Source organism: Arabidopsis thaliana, chromosome 4 (genome assembly GCF_000001735.4).
Source record: "Arabidopsis thaliana chromosome 4, partial sequence".
Lineage (NCBI taxonomy): Eukaryota > Viridiplantae > Streptophyta > Magnoliopsida > Brassicales > Brassicaceae > Arabidopsis > Arabidopsis thaliana.
The window spans coordinates 15,444,043-15,464,618 of record NC_003075.7 but is presented as its reverse complement, the minus strand read 5'-3'; the positions used below and the strand labels follow the sequence as shown (position 1 = coordinate 15,464,618).

The 20,576-nt window shown below is 35.9% G+C and overlaps 6 protein-coding genes and 2 long non-coding RNA genes across 8 annotated transcripts; 4 read left to right on the top strand and 4 right to left on the bottom strand.

Annotated features, from left to right (window-relative positions):
* Positions 1 to 55: 55 nt before the first annotated feature.
* Positions 56 to 2,269, bottom strand: CYP82C2 (cytochrome P450, family 82, subfamily C, polypeptide 2). The gene is made up of 3 exons (NM_119348.2): positions 1,740 to 2,269; positions 1,168 to 1,640; positions 56 to 887 (listed from the first exon to the last, which is right to left on the bottom strand). The coding sequence occupies exons 1-3, from the start codon at positions 2,209 to 2,211 to the stop codon at positions 261 to 263; spliced, it is 1,572 nt and encodes a 523-aa protein (NP_194925.1). The 5' UTR covers positions 2,212 to 2,269; the 3' UTR covers positions 56 to 260.
* Positions 2,270 to 4,837: 2,568 nt separating this feature from the next.
* On the top strand, positions 4,838 to 5,629 carry AT4G31960 (uncharacterized protein). The gene has a single exon (NM_119347.4). The coding sequence runs from the start codon at positions 5,033 to 5,035 to the stop codon at positions 5,390 to 5,392; it is 360 nt and encodes a 119-aa protein (NP_194924.2). The 5' UTR covers positions 4,838 to 5,032; the 3' UTR covers positions 5,393 to 5,629.
* A 185-nt stretch (positions 5,630 to 5,814) lies between these two features.
* AT4G08585 lies at positions 5,815 to 6,996 on the top strand. Its single transcript, NR_142216.1, has 2 exons — positions 5,815 to 5,933; positions 6,899 to 6,996. It is a non-coding gene; the product is annotated as an other RNA (long non-coding RNA).
* AT4G08595 lies at positions 5,885 to 6,186 on the bottom strand. Its single transcript, NR_142217.1, has one exon. It is a non-coding gene; the product is annotated as an other RNA (long non-coding RNA).
* A 501-nt stretch (positions 6,997 to 7,497) lies between the features above and the next one.
* On the bottom strand, positions 7,498 to 9,536 carry CYP82C3 (cytochrome P450, family 82, subfamily C, polypeptide 3). The gene is made up of 3 exons (NM_119346.3): positions 9,021 to 9,536; positions 8,450 to 8,925; positions 7,498 to 8,155 (listed from the first exon to the last, which is right to left on the bottom strand). Exons 1-3 carry the CDS (start codon positions 9,454 to 9,456, stop codon positions 7,529 to 7,531), a joined length of 1,539 nt encoding a protein of 512 aa, NP_194923.1. The 5' UTR covers positions 9,457 to 9,536; the 3' UTR covers positions 7,498 to 7,528.
* An 858-nt stretch (positions 9,537 to 10,394) lies between these two features.
* CYP82C4 (cytochrome P450, family 82, subfamily C, polypeptide 4) lies at positions 10,395 to 12,631 on the bottom strand. The gene is made up of 3 exons (NM_119345.3): positions 12,108 to 12,631; positions 11,533 to 12,008; positions 10,395 to 11,279 (listed from the first exon to the last, which is right to left on the bottom strand). The coding sequence occupies exons 1-3, from the start codon at positions 12,577 to 12,579 to the stop codon at positions 10,653 to 10,655; spliced, it is 1,575 nt and encodes a 524-aa protein (NP_194922.1). The 5' UTR covers positions 12,580 to 12,631; the 3' UTR covers positions 10,395 to 10,652.
* A 1,068-nt stretch (positions 12,632 to 13,699) lies between these two features.
* On the top strand, positions 13,700 to 15,112 carry AT4G31930 (Mitochondrial glycoprotein family protein). Its single transcript, NM_119344.3, has 3 exons — positions 13,700 to 14,030; positions 14,276 to 14,604; positions 14,750 to 15,112. The coding sequence occupies exons 1-3, from the start codon at positions 13,815 to 13,817 to the stop codon at positions 14,907 to 14,909; spliced, it is 705 nt and encodes a 234-aa protein (NP_567885.1). The 5' UTR covers positions 13,700 to 13,814; the 3' UTR covers positions 14,910 to 15,112.
* A 2,464-nt stretch (positions 15,113 to 17,576) lies between these two features.
* Positions 17,577 to 20,566, top strand: RR10 (response regulator 10). The gene is made up of 6 exons (NM_119343.4): positions 17,577 to 17,979; positions 18,436 to 18,588; positions 18,693 to 19,031; positions 19,112 to 19,188; positions 19,283 to 20,137; positions 20,222 to 20,566. The coding sequence occupies exons 1-6, from the start codon at positions 17,853 to 17,855 to the stop codon at positions 20,327 to 20,329; spliced, it is 1,659 nt and encodes a 552-aa protein (NP_194920.1). The 5' UTR covers positions 17,577 to 17,852; the 3' UTR covers positions 20,330 to 20,566.
* The last annotated feature ends 10 nt before the right edge of the window (positions 20,567 to 20,576 follow it).

Here is a 20,576-nt window from a genome sequence, read left to right as displayed (position 1 = left end):
CAAAATTGAAAATGCAGTTTGTTTGTGTTTTTTTTGCCGTCAAATCAAATATATTATATTATACAAAGTTTTACACAATAGATGAAATCAAATAATACATATATTTTAAAGAATACATTTGGTTCCACATTTATTTATTTTAAAAAAGTACACAACGTAACAAACGTACGTTTTATTCAAAATAAAATTAAAAAAACAAATTAAAATGCACCTTCAATTACCATATTGAAGTCATATAGTATATGTTTCTGGAACAGAGATCACACATAAAGCCCTTCCTTAAGACGTGGACTGATCAGAATCTCAAGAGGCGTGGCTTTAGGAATGGTTAAGCCAGGGCTCTCAGTCATATCAACAGGCATATCCATAACAGTTTTCACGTCAAATGATTGAAGGAAACGAGCAAGACCTAAATGAAGCACTTGCATGGCCAATGAAGAGCCTGGGCATGATCTTCTTCCCGAACCAAATGGCATCAGCTCAAAGTTTTGTCCTCTTACATCGAACTCTTTTGCTTCTCCTGTGATAAACCTCTCTGGTCGAAATTCGTTTGGCTCCATATAAACCCTCGGATCTCTTTGGATTTTCCATACATTCACTAACATTCTTGTGCCGCGACGAACGTTGTAACCAGCGACCGTGCAATCTTCTATCGCCTCTCGATGGCCTAAGAGAGGACCAGCTGGATACAATCTCAATGTTTCTTTGATAATCGCTTGAATATACACCAGATTTTCTATGTCTGAATCCTCGACGTTCCTGTCTCTGCCGACGTGGATGTCGATCTCATCTTGTGCTTTCTTTAACATGTCCTTATTGTTTAGAAGAAGAGAAATGGCCCATGTAAGGGTTGATGGTGAAGTCTCACTTCCTCCAAGAATCAGTGCCTGTTATTCAATTTATTATCATTATATGACATACATTAAAACAATATACTTATAAGTATCATCTAATCAGGATTCGCCTAATCCCATCAATTTAAGGTTGAAGTAATTTCTTACAAAATAAACATGTTATCATTTACGTCTTTCCACCTAAACTTGTTTATATAACTAACTTTGTATTTTAGAAAACAATAATTTTTGGACAAAATCCCAGTTAATTTGGTTAGGTTTATATATCTAGTTCATCTAAAAAACATCAAAATTTGTGTAGTTAAAGATGTACCAGGCAGGTAGATTTAATGCTAGTAATTGCATCATGTTGAAGATGCGAGAATTTGCCTTGTTCTGCAAGCGACAGCATAACGTCGACGAAGTCTGAATCATTGTGTTTCGTTCCTGAAACTTTTCGTTGTTGTCGATGGTTTTCAATCCATCTTTCAAGGATCACATCTAATTCTCTTCCTGTTTGCTTCATCTCCTTCTCATGTCCTTGAAAATCAAACCACCCTAGTTTCGGAAAAGCATCGGACACGGTGAATATACCGACGAGGTGAAAGAAATTTGCGACGCCCTTTCTGCATTGCCTTGCCTCTTCGGCATCTTCAGGGGATAACGAGCCGCCTCCAAAGTATCGCTTTCCGGCCACCATTCTCACCATCATGTTCAGACTCATATCCTCTAACCAGCTCTTTAGATCAACCATTACTGGTTCTGAACCACCTTTCTTGACCCACAAGGAATACAAATCTTGCATAACTGCATGCATGCATGTGACAATATGTCAATATCGCATCATAACAAAATTAACAATATCGAAAATTATTATTATATACGTTTTTTTTTTTTTTTAATTACCCATTGAGATCTCAGAAACACGGACATGCTTGAGCATCTGAAGCCGCCGGTTAGAAAGTAGCTCGAGGGTTGCGATTTTACGCATCTCACGCCAGAAAGCGCTATAAGGCGCAAACCCGAAAACAGCACAATCGTAACCCATGTGCTTTGCGGCTGCAGTAATAGGACGTGAAGCCAAGGCTTTGTCGTTCACAGTAAAACAATCTTTAGCCACCTCAAAACTGCTCACAACAAATGTTTCACTGCTCCCAAGTCGTAGCGACATGGCTGGACCGTACTGGTCAGCCATTTTTCCTAAGGTTCGGTAAAGAAGCTGTTCCTTGCCACTGAGAAGGTGAAGATGACCGATGATGGGCCACGCACCACTTGGTGCAGGAGCTTTTACATGTTTTGGTTTCTTTGATTTCTTAAAAAGAGCAATAAAAACGAAAACAAGGATTGGAACAAATAAAGAAAAGAGGGAAGTATCCATAGTGGTTTGAGCGTGCAAAAGAGATGTGTGTTTGGTGATTTCTAGTTTTGAATGATTAAAAAGTATAGTCTGTCTCTCTATATATACACACACATATTATCGGTTCAATACCATGTAAGCATGAGACATACGCCTATCTTACTGCTGTTTGACCAAAAGCAAGTCGTCGAAAGGCGGGGGTCGCAAATTGTATATGGTCAAAAAAAATCGATAGTTACTGACGTACATTTTGAAATAAAAAAAATGGTCGAACATTTTTGAACATTTCTGAATATTTTTCCACCATTTATCTTAACCAAATATTGACCAACGTTATCTACTTGTGTTTAGAAATATTATATAACATTATATTCAAAAAAAAATTGAAATGAAGATATGACTTTATAATACTGAATTCATAATAATAACTCAAATAAAAAACATGTTTTAAAAGATAAAATAAAAAATATATTAAAACACAAATAATTTAAAATACACTAATTATATTTTTTTGTTTTTGTATGAGTTTAAAATTCAAAAACGGTTTTACAATAAATTCAACATAAAACCGAGAAAATTTTGAAAACTTAATAGAACAAGATTTAAAAAGAAGTGGGAGCTCTGAGTTATGGGGCATTTAATTCTTTCCATAGATTGTGTATAGTGAGTTGAAAGACATATCTAAACACAAACAAATGAAGTTGTGGAGAGGAAAAGGTCGTAGATAGGGCAACAAGAGAATCACAGCAAGTCGTGAAGCGAGAGCCGAGCATATATTTCATAGTAAGAGCTGACCAAGCATGAGAGTATGAACAAGAGAAAAATAGGTGATCTCTTGTTTCTATTTCCGTTTGACAAAACACACTACCACCATTTGCCTCGCCATTCCACTTTAATAATCTCTCTTTTGTGGCTAGACGGTTCTGTATCGCTAGCCAAGTCATTAAATGAAAGTTCAGTTGAGACAGCCTCAAAAATACACTAATTATCCATCACCATAATTTAACTCTTGTCAAGCTGCCTCGAGAAAACGAGCATGACTATGACCGTGCACGCTTGTTTCATACAACGATTACTGCAACTTTAAAAAGGCTCACGATTAGTGAAGAAACTGCGAACCTTCAAGCGAGACCTTGAGCGATTTCATCAACGATTTCTTTTGAGCCCTCTTTGCCTCTAAATCGATCTGCTTCCCAAGATACTTCCCTCAAGAACGAATCGGGTGATCCTTGCACCAGTTCATTGTTAATCGAGAGGAGAAATACTGTGAAACATACATATGTAGCTCTGATACATCTTCTTTATTGTTGCGACTAAATGATCCATATGTGTTCTTTTTACAAGGATCTGGACGAACAATCAAATTGGCTTCGTGTGGGTAACACAATGAACAAACCCATGTTCAAACATCATCTCCGCAAAATTTTGATTCACTTGCTAACATCAATTCTACATATAGAACTAGCTAGATCAAACGCTATGTGTACAAATTACAATGTTACTTTTTTGTTGTTATAGAGTAATAGTATATTAGAGAAATTGATGAGTAATAAACTGTGTGTGGGCAAGAAGTGGGCCTTATGTTGTAAATGATAACAGAAACAAGAAACTGTTCAAGTCTCAGGACGACCAGAGTGATGAAGGTAAATGTCCAGTGTGTGTCATGGGTAACTGATTACCAACGTTAAAGGGATGCTTTAGCTCACTTCGGTGAAGTCGTAGATGGTACACCATTGTTCAAGAATCTTTACCTATTTTGGTATATCTTTTTCCATCAAGGAGAACCCCAAAGAATTTCTAAAAAAGTAATTAAAATTTTTTTTTTAGTAAAAAAAAATTGAACCAATTGAAAAAAAAAATGTCACTATGAGTTGTATAGAGTATTTCAAAAAAATTCAAGCGAGAATTTTTTTACTTTTTTTCTCTTTTATTTTATTATTTTAATTATAAAAAACTATTAAATATTGCCAATAGAAATGGTATAAATAAGAGTTTTGTGATATTTTTGGTCTCTCTTGATGAACTTAAGTTTCCTATTTTAATTATTGTGCAGTTTAAGTCATGGATGATCTGCAGAGGTTGCTCCCCCAATTTGAAGAGGTCAAGTTTGTGTTCATACCAAGAGAGGGCACACATTGGCAGAGTATCAAGGGAGTCTCTTTCATTTTTGAATTATGATCCTAAGCTTTATTCTATTGTGCCTAGTTGGGCAAGAAATAGCATGTATTAATCTCATTATCTAAGAACTTTGGATAATAATTAGTTGTTGTTGAGAAAAAAAAAAGTCATGGATGATAGAGAGAGACAGGAAGATGGAGGGTTTTTGTAATTGTCAACTGTGTCCATAACAGAGATGGACGCAAAGGTTTGTATTGATTTTGTTAGTCAATATATCTTTTAATGGTAATTGTTTCTTTTAATGGTCTGGTTTGACTGCTGACATTTATTCATTTTCGTGGAATTAATTTCTGATTATAAAGTTCTAAACTATAACATGGTTGAAACAAAACGCTTGACTTTAGTGGGTTTTTCTGTTTTTTGTTTTTTTTGTCGACTTTTCGTTTTTGTTTTTCTATTCACACAATCCATTTTCTCTATTTCAACATGGATTCTTAATAATAATCGGTTGTTTCGTTCAGCACGTAACTTTATATGTGATATAAAAAATTATTGGTTTTACCAGGAAAGGATGGCGAGGAAAAACAAATACCATACCACATACACATAAAACAAATTTCGCCCGCCTAATTAGCGTGTAGGCAATTCATGAGATTGCTTTTTTTTAATACATTGGCAGTTGTTGAAAATAAATTTTAAGAATGTTTTATTGGAAGCTTCTCATATGCTTACAGGTTTGGTTGTTGATATTAGCATGACCTCCACTGCTCCGACATCACCTTCAAGATCTGAATCCAGACAGCTTCAAGATCCCTTTGGAGAAGTCGAAACGAAGACTCAAAACGACAGTGTCGTGAGTAACAAAGACAAAGGCCTATTGGGCCAGAAGCCCAATGACAACAAAACAATAAAAGAGCTGAAGCCCAAATCTGCTGTGTCCTCTTACATCAGCCAACGGTCGATCCCACCTGTACAAGCAAACAAAACCAGAGTGGATACAAGGAAGAGGAGCGTGATGAAGGGCTGTACGGATCCAATCATCACCACAAATAGGTTTGATTGTCTGGCAACCTGCGAGACCTAATAAGGAGTGAGACAGGTGTCAGTCTTGATATGTGTAAAACCCTAGCATTGTTTAGCTATAAAAGGGAACCTATGATATATCAAAACTTCAAGTGAAATAAAACCTAAGAAATGTTCACTCAGTTCTTACCTTAGTAGCCGTTTATCTCTTGCTTTCAGTTGAGAGATCATATTCGCACTAATCTTTTTGTTTGCTTAAATTTAATATTTTCGATAGACTAACTGAATAATCTTTCTTTAAGATGTATTAGACTAAAATATACAATTCAAAACGGGTATATTATTTAAACGCAAATGGTTTTGAGACGAAATCTTTTTGACGAGTATAGGACTCGACGGGTTTCATGTCCATTTCGGGACATGTCTACTTTCTCTCATTTTTATGTAGTTGTCTTTACTGATAAGAGCAGTCTATCGGTGGGCTCTTAGGTGGCCCTTATTTGTGTAAAATATAAATGTAAAATTGGGCTTAATATTAAGAGTTGCTTCTTTTGTGAGAGGCCCAAACCCTTCTAAGAAGCGGTGACGTGGCATTTTGAAGGGTAAAATATTAAAGCAAAAAAAATTGATTTGTTTCTCCTCTCTCTCTGTTACGCGGTTTTCTTCTGTTACGGAGGCAAATCGGAGGAGCGTTTGATGTTTATGACCTCCGGCCGTCCTTCTGCTTCCTGATTCTTCTTATTCTTCCTAGACTTATTTTGAGTAAACCTCACAAACCCTAATTTTTGATCGGAACCGCTTCGTTTCCGATTCTAGGCACATTGGGAAGAGATATCGCGAGGAAGGAAGGTTTGGATAATGAGAAGGCGGGTTCACTGGCTCCGTCGACCAGTTCTAGGAACATTGGGAAGAGATATATCAAGAACAAAAGCCACCGTCTCTTTTGACGAGAAAGATCTTAAGTACAATAGAAATTCTAACTTTACTGCTGATTCAATCTAGGTATCTTTGAATTCGCGTGATTAGTGAGTTTTCTGTTGTGTGTTGTTTTGTTGCTAGAGATTTTGTGAGTGACGTTAGAATCCTCTGTTGGTCGGTAATTGAGTTTTCAGTTAACGGTTGTAAGTTTGTGTTGTATTAATCCAAATTTGAGTGCCTTGAGCTTGTTCTGATTCGTTTGTATAGAAATTTGAGTGCTTCTTTTGTTTTGGCTGCTAATGTTAATCCAAATTTTACATCTTTCTCATTGTCTGTTATGTATGAGTGATTGGTAATGGATTATATGTCAGAGAGATTGTTGATGTTCAGTCGTTTGTATTATGTATATTTTGATTCTTGGGCTTGAGGTTGTCTTTTCTCATATTGTTCTGAATCTGGTATATGAGCTTTGCATAGGAAATTTAGAGTTAATGGTTGCTGGTCGTGGTGAGGATAATGAAAATGAAATGGGGATAATATTGAGGAAGATGAAGAGGATGCAGAGGATGAATAAGCAGAGTCTGATGCTTCAACATTTGGTATTATTTTCATAATCTTATTTGTTCTTGATTACGCAATGATTGTAGTTTGTCGCCATAACTTGAAAGCTGGTTGATTGGAATGGAGAAGTTTGCAACACAAGCAATATTGATTGTCTTTTTCTCCATTGAATTGCTTTTGCTTCGTATGATTTTGCTTTGACTAGCTTTGTTCTGATATTTGTTAACTTCTCCATTCCAATTTGGTGGGTTTATGAAGTTGATGACGATTACGATTATATACAACTTTGATCCTAATTTGTATTATTTGTATCACAAATTTCATTTTGATTCAAAAATAAAAAAAAACGCTAAGAGCCCCACTTTAGAGTCTACCATTGGACAGTTACAAAACTAAAAACTCTAACTTTAATTTTTTTTATTTTTTTTTCAAATTCTATATTAAAACAAATGCTAAGATGGTCAAGTGATAACAAAAACATGTCTGATCATTGTTTCGTCTAAACCGAATTGAAACCAAAGACTGGTGTGAGTTTGAAATATGAATACCAATACGTCTACAGACATAACTTAGCATAAATGTGAAGTCCGAATCTAGTTAATTTTAAAGAGGAAACAACAAACGAAGGTTTTAAAAAAAAAAAAAAAACACACACACAAACACATAAAAAATGCACTTCAATAGCCGTATTGAAGTCAAATGTTTCTGTAATAGATAATCACACAAAAAGCTCTCTCTTAAGACGTGGATTGATCAGAACCTCAAGAGGCGTAGCTTTAGTAATGGTTAAGCCAGGGCTCTCACTCATGTCAACAGGCCTATCCAATACAGTTTTCACTTCAAATGAATGAAGGAAACGAGCAAGACCTAAATGAAGCATTTGCATGGCCAATGAAGGGCCTGGGCATGATCTTCTTCCCGAACCAAATGGCATCAGCTCAAAGTTTTGTCCTCTAACATCAAAATCTTTTGCTTCTCCTGTGATAAACCTCTCTGGTCTGAACTCGTTTGGTTCCATATAAACTTTCGGATCTCTTTGGATTTTCCATACGTTCACTATGAGTCTTGTGCCGCACGGAACGTTGTAACCTGCGACCGTGCAATCTTCCATCGCCTCTCGATGGCCTAAGAGAGGAGCAGCTGGATACAATCTCAATGTTTCTTTGATAATCGCTTGAAGATATACCAGATTTTTTATGTCTGAATCCTCAACGTTCCTGTCTCTGCCGACGTGGATGTCTATCTCATCTTGTACTTTCTTTAACATGTCCTTATTGTTTAGAAGAAGAGAAATGGCCCATGTAAGGGTTGATGGTGAAGTCTCACTTCCTCCAAGAATTAGTGCCTGATTATTCAATTTATTATCATTTTATGACATATATTAAAAGAGACAATTATCATCTAATAACGATTCACCACGTCACATTTTAGGTTGTAAGTGATTTCTCTTAAAAATTAAGTACGTTCCAATTACGTCTTTCCACCTAACCTATCTAGTTAATATCTCGTTCATATAACCAAGTAACCAACTTTCTATATTAGAAACAATAAGTTTTGGGTAAGATTCCAAGACAATTTGGTTAGGTATTTATATCTAGTCCATCTAAAATACGTCAAGATTTGTGTAGATAAAGTGTACCAGGCAGGTAGTTTTGATGCACGTATTGGCATCGTATTGAAGATGCGAGAGTTTGCCTTGTTCTGCAAGCGACAACATAACGTCGACGAAGTCTGAATCATTGTGTTTCGTTCCTGAAACTTTGCGTTGTTGTCGATGGTTTTCAATCCATCTTTCAAGGATCACATCTAACTCTCTTCTTGTCTGCTTCATCTCCTTCTCATGTCCTTGCAAATCAAGCCACCCTAGTTTCGGAAAAGCATCAGACACGGTGAATATACCGACGAGGTGAAAGAATTTCGCGATGCCCTTTCTCCATTGCCTTGCCTCTTCGGTATGTTCCGAGGATTCTGCGCCGCCGCCTCCAAAGTATCGCTTTCCGGCCACCATTCTCATGATCATGTTCGCAATCATGTCCTCTAACCAGCTCTTTAGATCAACCATTACTGGTTCTGAACCACCTTTCTTGACCCATAAGGAATACAAATCTTTCACACCTGCATGTGACAGTATTGCATCGTATCACAATTAACAATATCGACAATTGTTGTTATATAAGTTTGGTACGGTAGACATGGTTTTTTTAAATTACCCATTGAGATCTCAGAAACACGAACGTTGTTGAGCATCTGAAGGCGCCGGTTAGAAAGGAGCTCGATCATTGCGATTTTACGCATCTCGAGCCAGAAAACGTAACCCATGTGCTTTGCGGCTGCAGTCATAAGAGAAGCCAAGGCTTTGTCGTTCACAGTAAAACAATCTTTAGCCACCTCAAAACTGCTCCCAACAAATGTTTCACTGCTCCCAAGTCGTAGCGACATGGCTGGACCGTAGTGGTCAGCCATTTTTCCTAAGGTTCGGTAAAGAAGCTGTTCCTTGCCACCGAGAAGGTGGAGATGACCAATGATGGGCCATGCACCACTTGGTGCAGGAGCTTTTACATATTTTGGTTTCTTTGATTTCTTGAAAAGAGCGATAAAAACGAAAACAAGGATTGAAACAAATAAAGAAAAGAGGGAAGTATCCATAGTGTTTTGAGAGTGCAAAAGAGATGTGTGTTGGTGATATTTTGTTTTGAATGATTGAAGAGCTACTACAAGAAAACTATCCCTTTTATACTATGAATTAGGTCAATAGATTGGTCAAAAATTGGCCATTTCTTACTATGTTTGACCAAAAGCAAGTCGTCAAAAGCGCGTGTCGCAAATTGGATTTGGTCGATTTTTTTTTAAAATTACTGACGAGTATAAGTGGTCGAACATTTTGAAAATTAAAATGGTCGAACTTTTTTGAACATTTCTGAATGATTTTCAACCATTTATCTTAACCAATTCTTGACCAATTATCTACTTGGGTTTTGAAATATTATATTATTATATTCAAAATATTGAAATTTAGATATGATTTTATAATTCTGAATTCATAATAATAACTAAATCAAAAGTAAATGTCCTAAAACATAGAAAATCTAAATTAAAACACATATAATTAAAAATACACTAATTATACATCACCATAATTAACTCTTGCAAGCTGCTTCGACAAAACGGGCACGACCGTGCACGCTTGTTTCATACAACGATTACTGTAACTTAAAAAGGCTGATGAATAGTGAAGAAACTGAGAATCCTACAAGCCACACACCTTGACTCCTTGAGCAACAGAGCAATCAAGAATGTAGGCAACTTTTTTTTTTTTTTTTTTGAAAATTGGCAGTTGGAAATAACTTTTAAATTCTTTTATTGGAATGTTCAGTAAGTTTCTCACATTCTTGCAGGTTTATTATTTTCGATAGAGTAATTAAATAGTCTTTCTTTAAGATTTATTAGCTAGACTAAAATATACATTCCGAAACGAATATATTATTTAAATGGGAATGGTTAAATGTGGTGGAAAATTCTTGACAAATATGGGTTTGGACGGGTTTCATGTCACGAAATAGACATTTCTACTAATTAACAAAAAATAAAATTCGATCACTCGTTTTATCTAAACCAAACTGAAACCAAACTTAATACTAGACTCATTTGAGTTCAAAATATAAATACTATATTAAACAAATACGTTTACGAACATAATACCGCACAAATGTGCGGTTTGAATCTAGTTTATTTTAAAGAGAAAACAAACAAACGTAGGTTTTATTCAACAAAAGAAAAACACACACACATCAAAATGCACCTTCAATAACCGTATTGAAGTTATATGTTTCTGGAATAGTTAATCACACAAAAAGTTCTTCCTTAATACGTGGACTGATCAGAACCTCAAGAGGCGTGGCTTTAGGAATGGTTAAGCCAGGGTTCTCACTCATATCAACAGGCATATCCATAACAGTTTTCACGTCAAATGAATGAAGGAAACGAGCAAGACCTAAATGAAGCACTTGCATGGCCAATGAAGAGCCTGGGCATGATCTTCTTCCTGAACCAAATGGCATCAGCTCAAAGTTTTGTCCTCTCACATCAAACTCTTTTGCTTCTCCTGTAATGAACCTCTCTGGTCTGAACTCGTTTGGTTCCATATAAACTTTCGGATCTCTTTGGATTTTCCATACGTTCACTATGAGTCTTGTGCCGCACGGAACGTAGTAACCAGCGACCGTGCAATCTTCCATCGCCTCTCGAGGGCCTAAGAGAGGACCAGCTGGATACAATCTCAATGTTTCTTTGATAATTGCTTGAAGATACACCAAATTTTCTATGTCTGAATCCTCGACGTTCCTGTCTCTGCCGACGTGGATGTCGATCTCATCTTGTGCTTTCTTTAACATTTCTTTATTGTTTAGAAGAAGAGAAATGGCCCATGTAAGGGTTGATGCTGAAGTGTCACTTCCTCCAAGAATCAGTGCCTGATTATTCATAGTATATTTATATCACACACATTAAAAGAGTCAATATCATCTAATTAATCTCCACATCACATTTTAGGTTGTAATTGATTTCTTTTAAATATGACCCAAGTGCGTCTCTCCACCTAACATTTCTAGTTAAACTTATATATTATAAAACATTATATTTTGGGTTAAATCCCAATTTGGTAAGTATTTTAGTTATCTCATATTTTTTTCTTAAAAATCAAGATTTGTGTATAGAAAGGTATACCAGGCAGGTAGATTTGATGCTAGTATTTGCATCATACTGGAGATGCGAGAGTTTTCCTTGTTCCGCAAGCGACATCATAACGTCGATGAAGTCTGAATCATTCTCTTTCGTTCCTGAAAATTTGCGTTGTTGTCGATGGTTTTCAATCCATCTTTCAAGGATCACATCTAATTCGCTTCCCGTTTGCTTCATCTCCTTCTCATGTCCTTGCAAATCAAAAAAACTTAGTGTCGGAAAAGCATCTGACACAGTGAATATACCGATGAGGTGAAAGAACTTTGCGATGGCCTTTTTGCATTGCATTGCCTCTTCAGTATCCTCCGACGATACTGAGCCTCCGCCTCCAAAGTATCGTTTTCCTGCCACCATTCTCACGATCATGTTCAGAGTCATGTCCTCTAACCAGCTCTTTAGATCAACCATTACTGGTTTTGTACCGCCATTCTTGAACCACAAGGAATACAAATCTTTCACACCTGCATGTGACAATATGGCATCGTATCATATAACAATATCGACAATTATTGTTATATACGTTTGGTACGGTAGACATGGTTTTTAAGAAAAGTAATTACCCATTGTGATCTCAGAAACACGAACGTGCTTGAGCATCTGAAGCCGCCGGTTAGAAAGAAGCTCGATGGTTGCGATTTTACGCATCTCACGCCAGAAAGCGCTATAAGGGGCAAACCCGAAAACAGCAAAATTGTAACCCATGTGCTTTGCAGCTGCAGTCATAGGACGTGAAGCCAAGGCCTTGTCGTTCACAGTAAAACAATCTTTAGCCACCTCAAAACTGCTCACAACAAATGCTTCATTGCTCCCAAGTTGTAGCGACATGGCTGGACCGTAGTGGTCAGCCATTTTTCCTAAGGTTCGGTAGAGAAGCTGTTCCTTGCCACCGAGAAGGTGAAGATGGCCGATGATGGGCCATGCACCACTTGGTGCAGGAGCTTTTACATATTTTGGTTTCTTTGATTTCTTGAAAAGAGCGATAAAAACGAAAACAAGGATTGGAACAAACAAAGAAAAGAGGGAAGTATCCATAGTGTTTTGAGAGTGCAGAAGAGATGTGTGTTTGGTGATTTCTTGTTTGAATGATTGAAGAGTAGTGTCTGTCTCTCTATATATATACACACACAGAGATGATCGGTTCAACACCATGAACGCATGAGACATACACCTACCGATTGATGATCAAAACTATAGGGCCCCAATTTTAATTTTTATTAATGCATGCACGAGTAAGGATATTGACAATGAACAAAAAGAGCAGTAATTAAAAAAACCATTTTTTAAAAAAATTAATGGCTCGAGCAAGGATTTATGCATTGAATCAAGAGCATTAATAATAAACCTTTTTTAAGAAACAAAATTTAATAATTTGTTTTTCGATTAATACTCTGTAATTATTAGTTAATATTGTTTTTCTCACATCTTGCAAGATCCATGCATAAGCTGCTTTTTTCTATCATTATACGTCTGTTGATTACACGCAATGAAATTCGAGTGATTAGTTAATGCCTTATTTGCTGTTTCACTAGTGAAGTGCATAGCGTGACCAACGTCACCAATATTAGACTTTTAGAGTTAAGTCAACGTAATTAAGAAATCTTTAACTCAATTATATATTGATTGATGAATTTATTCGATCTTTGCATTGGTCGGACCTGCCTTGGACTTCGCCTGGTGGTGACTAACTTGTATAAATAATCTTAAAAACTTGCATGTACTATTGTACAATGAATACATAACACACAACTAAGCCGGATTGGATTCGGAATCCTGCGTGCTTGGAGTAAACCATTCATGCGGTATATAAAAAAACATTATTAATCAAAATGATCAGAAATAATAATTATTATTTATCAGAAGAAACTTAGTTGTATTGTATGCATGAACCAAACCAAACCAAACCAATTCAAGAAGTGATTAACCCTTACCCCGGCCGAAACAACTTGTCTAGCCCATCCGAGACAACTACTATCTAAACACCACTGTTTTAATGTTCAAAATATAGTTTCTTGTTGAAATAAATGGACAACATTCATGATTCATGCATGGTCTTAAACAACTTTCATTGGCTATTTGTCTTTTTACACAAACGCAAAATTGGGCTTTAAAAACTCAGAAACAATGTTTTATTCATGGAAGCCCATTAATATTTGTATTGGACTATTGGACATCCAAAAAGCCCACAAAGAGCTCTGCTATTTCGATTCAGTTCAATTTCCAATCAGAGAAAACCTCGGAAGAGCCCTAAACGTCGGCGACGAACATCGATGGCTCTTCTGCTCCGTACTCTTCAAAAATCACGCATTTCTCCTTCTCATTCCTCAAGAACCCTAATTTCTTGGGTTCGATGCAAATCTCTCTTGCCAAATCACCAATCACGAGACGTCACCACATCGCCAGCTAAATCACCCTTCCGGTCCAACATTCTTCGAATCATAAGAAACGAGATCGAGTATCAATCCGATTATGCTCCTCCGCATCAGGTATCATCTATTTCGTTTATAATCACTATCTAGACAGCTGGAATCAATGTTTATGCTAGTCCTAGATTTCGGATTTGTGTAATTCAGTTGTTCTGTTGAAGTAGATAGATGAGGGAGACAAGTATCACTGTATTTGAATCAATTTGTTTATCAAGAAGTAGACTTTATTTGTTCAAGATCCAAGTAAATCGGAAGAGAAGAGATACTGATGATTTGTTTTTGTTTCACTTAAAACTATAATGCAGCCAGCGACTGAATTCAAATCGTTCTCTGTGGAGGATTGTCCCGGTGAGCAATGCATTGTGATGAAAGGGAAGTTTGGAGAAGATGAGGATATCAAAATGGAAGCAACTATGTTTGATGGGTTTATGAATGTTCCAAGAGCCGGTTTAGATGCTTCAGGGCACGATGTCCGTCTTCATATTAGCTTGCTTGTTGACATTTCCAAGGTTGATGGAAGTGAAGAGATCGAGTTCCTTTGCTCCGTCTGGCCTAACCGTATTGAAATTCGAAAGCTTTACAAGCTTAGACGCAACAAAATCACTGGTCAGCCTTACATGGGACCTAATTTTGGGTACTTACTACTAATCTCTCTGCTTTCTTGAATCACTTTAAATGTAGAGTGTAGCATTTAACTGGTCTTGAATTTGTTGATACAGTCAAGGAAATTGCCTAGTTGAATTCAGCTACTGAACCTTGTGATCTTTGTTTCTTTGCAGGAATTTGAAGTATGATTTTCAGACAGCGATTCGGGAGTTTTTACGAGTAAGAGGAATCGACGCAGAGCTTTGTTTTTTCTTGCATGAATATATGATGAATAAGGATAGGATTGAGCTCATTCAATGGTTGAGAAAGCTAAATTCATTCATCTCACAATAAACACGAAATATTTCGATGTTTACACATCTTCTAATTAAACTGTTTTATCAGTTAAAAGTAGTAATATTGGCTTATTGACAAAAAAAAAAAGTAGTAATATTGGCTTTAGTTACTTTTATCTGAAACAAAATGTACAATTGGGCCTTAGATGAGTAATAAACAATAGAACTTGGGCCCAACCCTCCACCGGGATGTTTAATAACTGTGTCTTTTAGTGTGGTTATTAATTAAAAAATTAACCCCTTTTGGTGTGAGCCAAAGAAAGAAAAATAGATTAAAGTCTTTCATATACATCAATTAAAAAATGTTCGATCAATTAAAACGAGCCATGATGAACTAATCATATACATCATCATCCATCGTGAAAAGCTAGCTGTTAGTTAATAATTACTTAATAATAAGAAAGAAAAAGAAAATGATTGTTATTACTTATTAGTACTGCTATATACTACTCCATATGGAATAGTAACTGCTATTATCTGGCGTTCTAGAGTTGACATTTAAATGTCATAGTTTTATTTAGATGTGGAAAATCTAGTAAGAGTAATAGAGTAGGAAGTGATTAGGAAGCAACCGAACAAGAAGCATATTTTATGACCGGTGTGGTTAGCCCTTGTGGGAGACAAGATTACCTCAATTTTTGGCTAATCTTGATTTTCCTCCTCCATTTTATTATTACTTATTTTCTTTCTTTTTATTATTATTTTTATCAGCATCTTTCTCTTTAATTATTTTTCTTAAAATTAAACATTACACCAAAGTGTTGCTGTTAATTTCTCATATTTAAATGTGAATAGATATATACTATATACTAATATACATGTGTGTATCCTATATGAGACCATAAGCCAATGACAGTAGGTATTAGCTAATGACAAGTGACTTCCAATAACTTATTAAGAAGTAGAATCTTTACAGATTTGATGTTTACATGGATCTTCTAGAAAACTGATTTCTTTAATCTCTCTAATGTCATCTGCAACTATTTAACATACACACACACAAAATAAAATAAAATTGGAAGAGCTAATGATAATGATTTGTATTAGAAAGTTGTCCTTTATTTTCCAATGCATTGCATCGAACATATGTTGATGTTCTTTTAAAATCGTAAAATCTAGTTCTGTATTCTTTTATTCTAGGTTTATCAAGGCTTTGTCACAAGACAATGAGAATACAACTTTTCTCTAATTTTCTTCATATACTAAATAAATTATCGTAGATTTGTAGAAGGTTCTTAGGCTAGATTCAAAAAGTCATTTAGGATCTCTTTCTAGATCTTGCATTTTTTTTAGTAAATCTTATGCTGGTGATACTTTTATTAAACCTTATGATTCTAATTTGGAAAACAAAACTAACTGATAACCTATTTTACATTAATAAAAACGATGCATAATTGTAATAATGTTTTATTTTTTTATGTTAATAAGCTAGCCAAAACATATTATTGATCCGAAGTACGCTATTTTCTATAAGAAAAGGAGAGGCACGGAAATGAACACGCTGTGTGGTTAATCCAAGAAATCATACAAAATTAATTCATAAACTATAATAAAATCATTGGGATCTTATTTTGCACCCACCAAGCTTGTAGGCTGAAGATGCGGATGGAACCCAACTTCAAGAAATTCTTGCCTTTTGTTTTATGGCTTTTTTTTGTCTTGTCATAGTTATATAAATGTATTTTGCTAAATTTAAACGGACAATCAAATAAATAAATAATATATAATTTGTAGTTAACAACTAAATTCAATGACTAATATCATGTAACAATAGACTTGTGACAGCAGTTTTCTTTGTTGACTTCAAAGTTTAATTCGAGCGTACGATACATTTGGTCGGTGATAAATATCGTGCTATGAGTTTAATTTGTTGACTTGAAAGTTTTATAAACATTGTGAACCATTGTAACATGTGTTTCTTGATTATACATATTCCTAAAATTAATTTCATATGGTAAGAGTGTAAAATTATCCAAGTAATGGTGTAAATTTTAAAAGTCTTTTTTTTTTTTTTTTTTCATCAATTTTAAAAGTCTTTCTCTGACGTTAAAAATAGTCTTGTCTTAGGTTTGAATAATATCGGCATTAGCCATTATTGGTCGTTACTATGGGATACTTAATTTTGCTAAATCTTTCAGAACCTGTACGAGATAAGCGAAAAAGCCATGAACCACGGTCACGCGTGTCTCGCACTTCCCAACTTTCACCATGCATGCTCTCACTAAAGCCTGTCTTTTTTTTTCTTTCTTTTACATATTTTAAAATCATAATACCATAATTTGCACTAATTCTTATGGTAAATCCGTTTTATGAGATACTCAACTTAGTTGTCCATTCCTTAAGACACAGATTAAGGAAAGTATTCAATTCTTTTTGAAGTTATGGTAATAACTCAAATTCTTCTTTCCTGCCTTGAATACTTGGTACAATATCACAAACATATCTCTAAATTAATTACATGATCTGCAGAATCATTTACATAAACACTTTCACATTTTTATCCATTTAAAAAAAAAAATATTATGATCCTCTTTCCTTTTCAATTAATTATCACTAAACTAAAAAATATTATTCCCACAGTCAAAAGAAACCAAACTAATTTAAAAAAGGTGGCGCGTGATTATCACGCTCAAATGACCGATCGGTTCCACTGAATTTTCTCAGAGATTCTCCTCTGAAAATGTTTTTTGTTTTTTTCTTATGTCAAAAAGAAAATTTACCAGAAATGATTAAAATTTGAAAAGAGAATTCCATAAATGAGTTAATTCGCCAGTCTTGAAGATCATTACAGAGTTTTCAGAAACCATATGTAGTCTTAGATTCTCTTTTGCCAAAGAAGAAAATTTTACTCTGCCATACAACTTTTTGTCTCTTTCTCTACTAATAATAATAATCCGAACTTTGTTTGTTCTTCTACTTCAATTCATAATCTTTGACGGCGATGACTATGGAGCAAGAAATTGAAGTCTTGGACCAGTTTCCGGTTGGGATGAGAGTTCTTGCTGTTGACGATGACCAGACTTGTCTCCGTATTCTCCAGACTTTGCTTCAGCGCTGCCAATATCACGGTTTGGTTCCTTCTCTCTCTCTCTCTTTGTTTTTTTTTAATACCAAATTTCTTGATGTTTTCTAGATTTTGGATTTGGTTAAGCTACAAAATTTAACATCAGATTCGTTTCTTGTCATAACACCATAAATCGATTCCTCTCTAGATTTTTATATTTTTGAAGACGAGCTTGAAGAATCAATTAAGACTATATTAGCTAGATTCACTCTCTGCATATTTTTTTACTTTTAAAAATCCATGCTTCAGATTTTGTTGCTTCACTTGTGTTTCAAAGGTCATTGGTTCTTGTTCGTTCGATTTGAAACAGTCTCTTGTTCTGTAAAAATTGAGACTTTGGGGAATTATTACATATTTGATTGCTCCCCATGTGTCACAGAGCCATTGGTTCTTGCTTTACTACTTTTGAATGAGTCAAAACTGAAACTTTGTGGGTGATTATTATTATTGTAATGTGCAGTTACAACAACGAATCAGGCACAGACCGCATTGGAGTTGTTGAGGGAGAACAAGAATAAGTTTGATCTTGTTATTAGCGATGTCGACATGCCAGACATGGATGGTTTCAAGCTGCTTGAGCTTGTTGGTCTTGAAATGGACTTACCTGTCATAAGTATGCAGCTCTCCTTGTTCTAGTTCATAGTTCCTAGAGAAAGTTTTGATCGTTAGACAGATTTGACTGTTTGAATCTTTAACATGATGATTGAATTCTTGCAGTGTTATCTGCGCATAGCGATCCAAAGTATGTGATGAAAGGAGTCAAGCACGGTGCCTGTGATTATCTGCTTAAACCGGTTCGAATTGAGGAGCTTAAGAACATATGGCAACATGTTGTGAGAAAGAGCAAACTTAAGAAGAATAAGAGCAATGTGAGTAATGGTTCAGGAAACTGTGATAAAGCAAACAGAAAACGTAAAGAACAGTATGAAGAGGAGGAAGAGGAAGAAAGAGGGAATGATAATGATGATCCAACGGCGCAGAAGAAGCCTCGTGTTCTTTGGACGCATGAGCTGCACAATAAATTCCTAGCAGCTGTTGATCATTTAGGCGTTGAGAGTAATGTTTCTTGATCTCTCTACCTCTAGTTTTCATTTAGCTGTGAATCATGTTCTGATTTATAAGTATTGATGATGCAGGAGCTGTTCCAAAAAAGATTCTAGATCTGATGAATGTTGACAAACTCACTAGAGAGAATGTTGCAAGCCACCTTCAGGTGAGAGTTAGACTATGATTCTTCAGATTTGATCTGTTAGTGTTGATATATGTATGATTCCATTAAACACATTTGTAATGTCTTTTGGTTGCAGAAATTCCGCGTTGCTCTGAAGAAGGTGTCTGATGACGCCATTCAACAAGCTAACAGGGCGGCTATTGACTCACATTTTATGCAAATGAATTCTCAGAAAGGACTTGGTGGCTTCTACCACCACCACCGCGGAATACCTGTTGGATCCGGTCAGTTCCATGGTGGAACCACAATGATGAGGCATTACTCTTCAAATAGGAATCTTGGTCGTCTGAATTCCCTTGGAGCAGGAATGTTCCAACCAGTCTCATCATCGTTTCCTCGTAACCATAATGATGGAGGAAACATACTTCAGGGTTTGCCGCTAGAAGAGCTTCAGATCAACAACAACATCAACAGGGCTTTTCCAAGCTTTACTTCACAACAAAACTCTCCAATGGTAGCTCCCAGTAATCTGTTACTTCTCGAGGGTAACCCGCAGTCATCATCTTTACCCTCAAACCCGGGTTTTTCTCCTCATTTCGAGATCAGCAAGCGTCTAGAACATTGGTCAAACGCTGCATTGTCAACCAACATTCCACAGAGTGATGTTCATTCAAAACCTGACACCTTGGAATGGAATGCGTTCTGCGACTCAGCTAGTCCGCTAGTAAACCCAAACCTGGATACAAATCCGGCATCTCTCTGCAGAAACACGGGTTTTGGATCCACAAATGCTGCACAAACAGACTTCTTTTATCCATTACAGATGAATCAGCAGCCTGCAAACAACTCAGGTCCAGTGACAGAAGCTCAACTGTTTAGAAGTAGCAATCCAAACGAAGGTTTACTCATGGGACAACAGAAGCTTCAGAGTGGTTTGATGGCTTCTGATGCTGGTTCCTTAGATGATATAGTCAATTCCTTAATGACACAGGTATTGTATACAATAAAAACCATTTACTTTTTGCACCTTATTCTTTTGGAGATTTCTGAAGATTTGTTACTTTGACTGTAACAGGAACAGAGCCAATCTGATTTCTCGGAAGGTGATTGGGATTTGGATGGTTTAGCTCACTCGGAACATGCATACGAGAAACTCCATTTTCCCTTTTCTTTGTCAGCTTGAGAAACCTGTTTTATTCAGACACAATCAATTATTATTATCTTTTGGTTCTGTCTCTTCTCTCTTCTCTGTAATGAAAGTGTAAGCTATTGTTTACCGCTCCCCCACTGGTTTGAGCAACTTAGGAAGATCCAAATCCATAAATAAAATTCAAAAAGTACCCTCTTTGCTACAAATGTAAAGGTGTTTTGAAGAGGAAGTCAAAGTCTTCGTGTCTAAGTGCAAAATAACGTTAGAATCAAAGTAGTAC

Bases quoted from the DNA above. Each gene is read 5' to 3' on its own strand.
- CYP82C4 (NM_119345.3), bottom strand. From the start codon at position 12,579: ATGGATACTTCCCTCTTTTCTTTGTTTGTTCCAATCCTTGTTTTCGTT. The intron at 12,009-12,107 runs GTAATTACTTTT...TGTCACATGCAG, and splicing joins TGTTTCTGAGATCACAATGG to GTGTGAAAGATTTGTATTCC. The intron at 11,280-11,532 runs GTATACCTTTCT...ATGAATAATCAG, and splicing joins GCATCAAATCTACCTGCCTG to GCACTGATTCTTGGAGGAAG.
- CYP82C3 (NM_119346.3), bottom strand. From the start codon at position 9,456: ATGGATACTTCCCTCTTTTCTTTATTTGTTTCAATCCTTGTTTTCGTT. The intron at 8,926-9,020 runs GTAATTTAAAAA...TGTCACATGCAG, and splicing joins TGTTTCTGAGATCTCAATGG to GTGTGAAAGATTTGTATTCC. The intron at 8,156-8,449 runs GTACACTTTATC...TTGAATAATCAG, and splicing joins GCATCAAAACTACCTGCCTG to GCACTAATTCTTGGAGGAAG.
- AT4G31930 (NM_119344.3), top strand. From the start codon at position 13,815: ATGGCTCTTCTGCTCCGTACTCTTCAAAAATCACGCATTTCTCCTTCT. The intron at 14,031-14,275 runs GTATCATCTATT...ACTATAATGCAG, and splicing joins ATTATGCTCCTCCGCATCAG to CCAGCGACTGAATTCAAATC. The intron at 14,605-14,749 runs GTACTTACTACT...GTTTCTTTGCAG, and splicing joins TACATGGGACCTAATTTTGG to GAATTTGAAGTATGATTTTC.
- RR10 (NM_119343.4), top strand. From the start codon at position 17,853: ATGACTATGGAGCAAGAAATTGAAGTCTTGGACCAGTTTCCGGTTGGG. The intron at 17,980-18,435 runs GTTTGGTTCCTT...TGTAATGTGCAG, and splicing joins TCAGCGCTGCCAATATCACG to TTACAACAACGAATCAGGCA. The intron at 20,138-20,221 runs GTATTGTATACA...TGACTGTAACAG, and splicing joins TCAATTCCTTAATGACACAG to GAACAGAGCCAATCTGATTT.
- CYP82C2 (NM_119348.2), bottom strand. From the start codon at position 2,211: ATGGATACTTCCCTCTTTTCTTTATTTGTTCCAATCCTTGTTTTCGTT. The intron at 1,641-1,739 runs GTAATTAAAAAA...GCATGCATGCAG, and splicing joins TGTTTCTGAGATCTCAATGG to TTATGCAAGATTTGTATTCC. The intron at 888-1,167 runs GTACATCTTTAA...ATTGAATAACAG, and splicing joins GCATTAAATCTACCTGCCTG to GCACTGATTCTTGGAGGAAG.
- AT4G31960 (NM_119347.4), top strand. From the start codon at position 5,033: ATGCTTACAGGTTTGGTTGTTGATATTAGCATGACCTCCACTGCTCCG.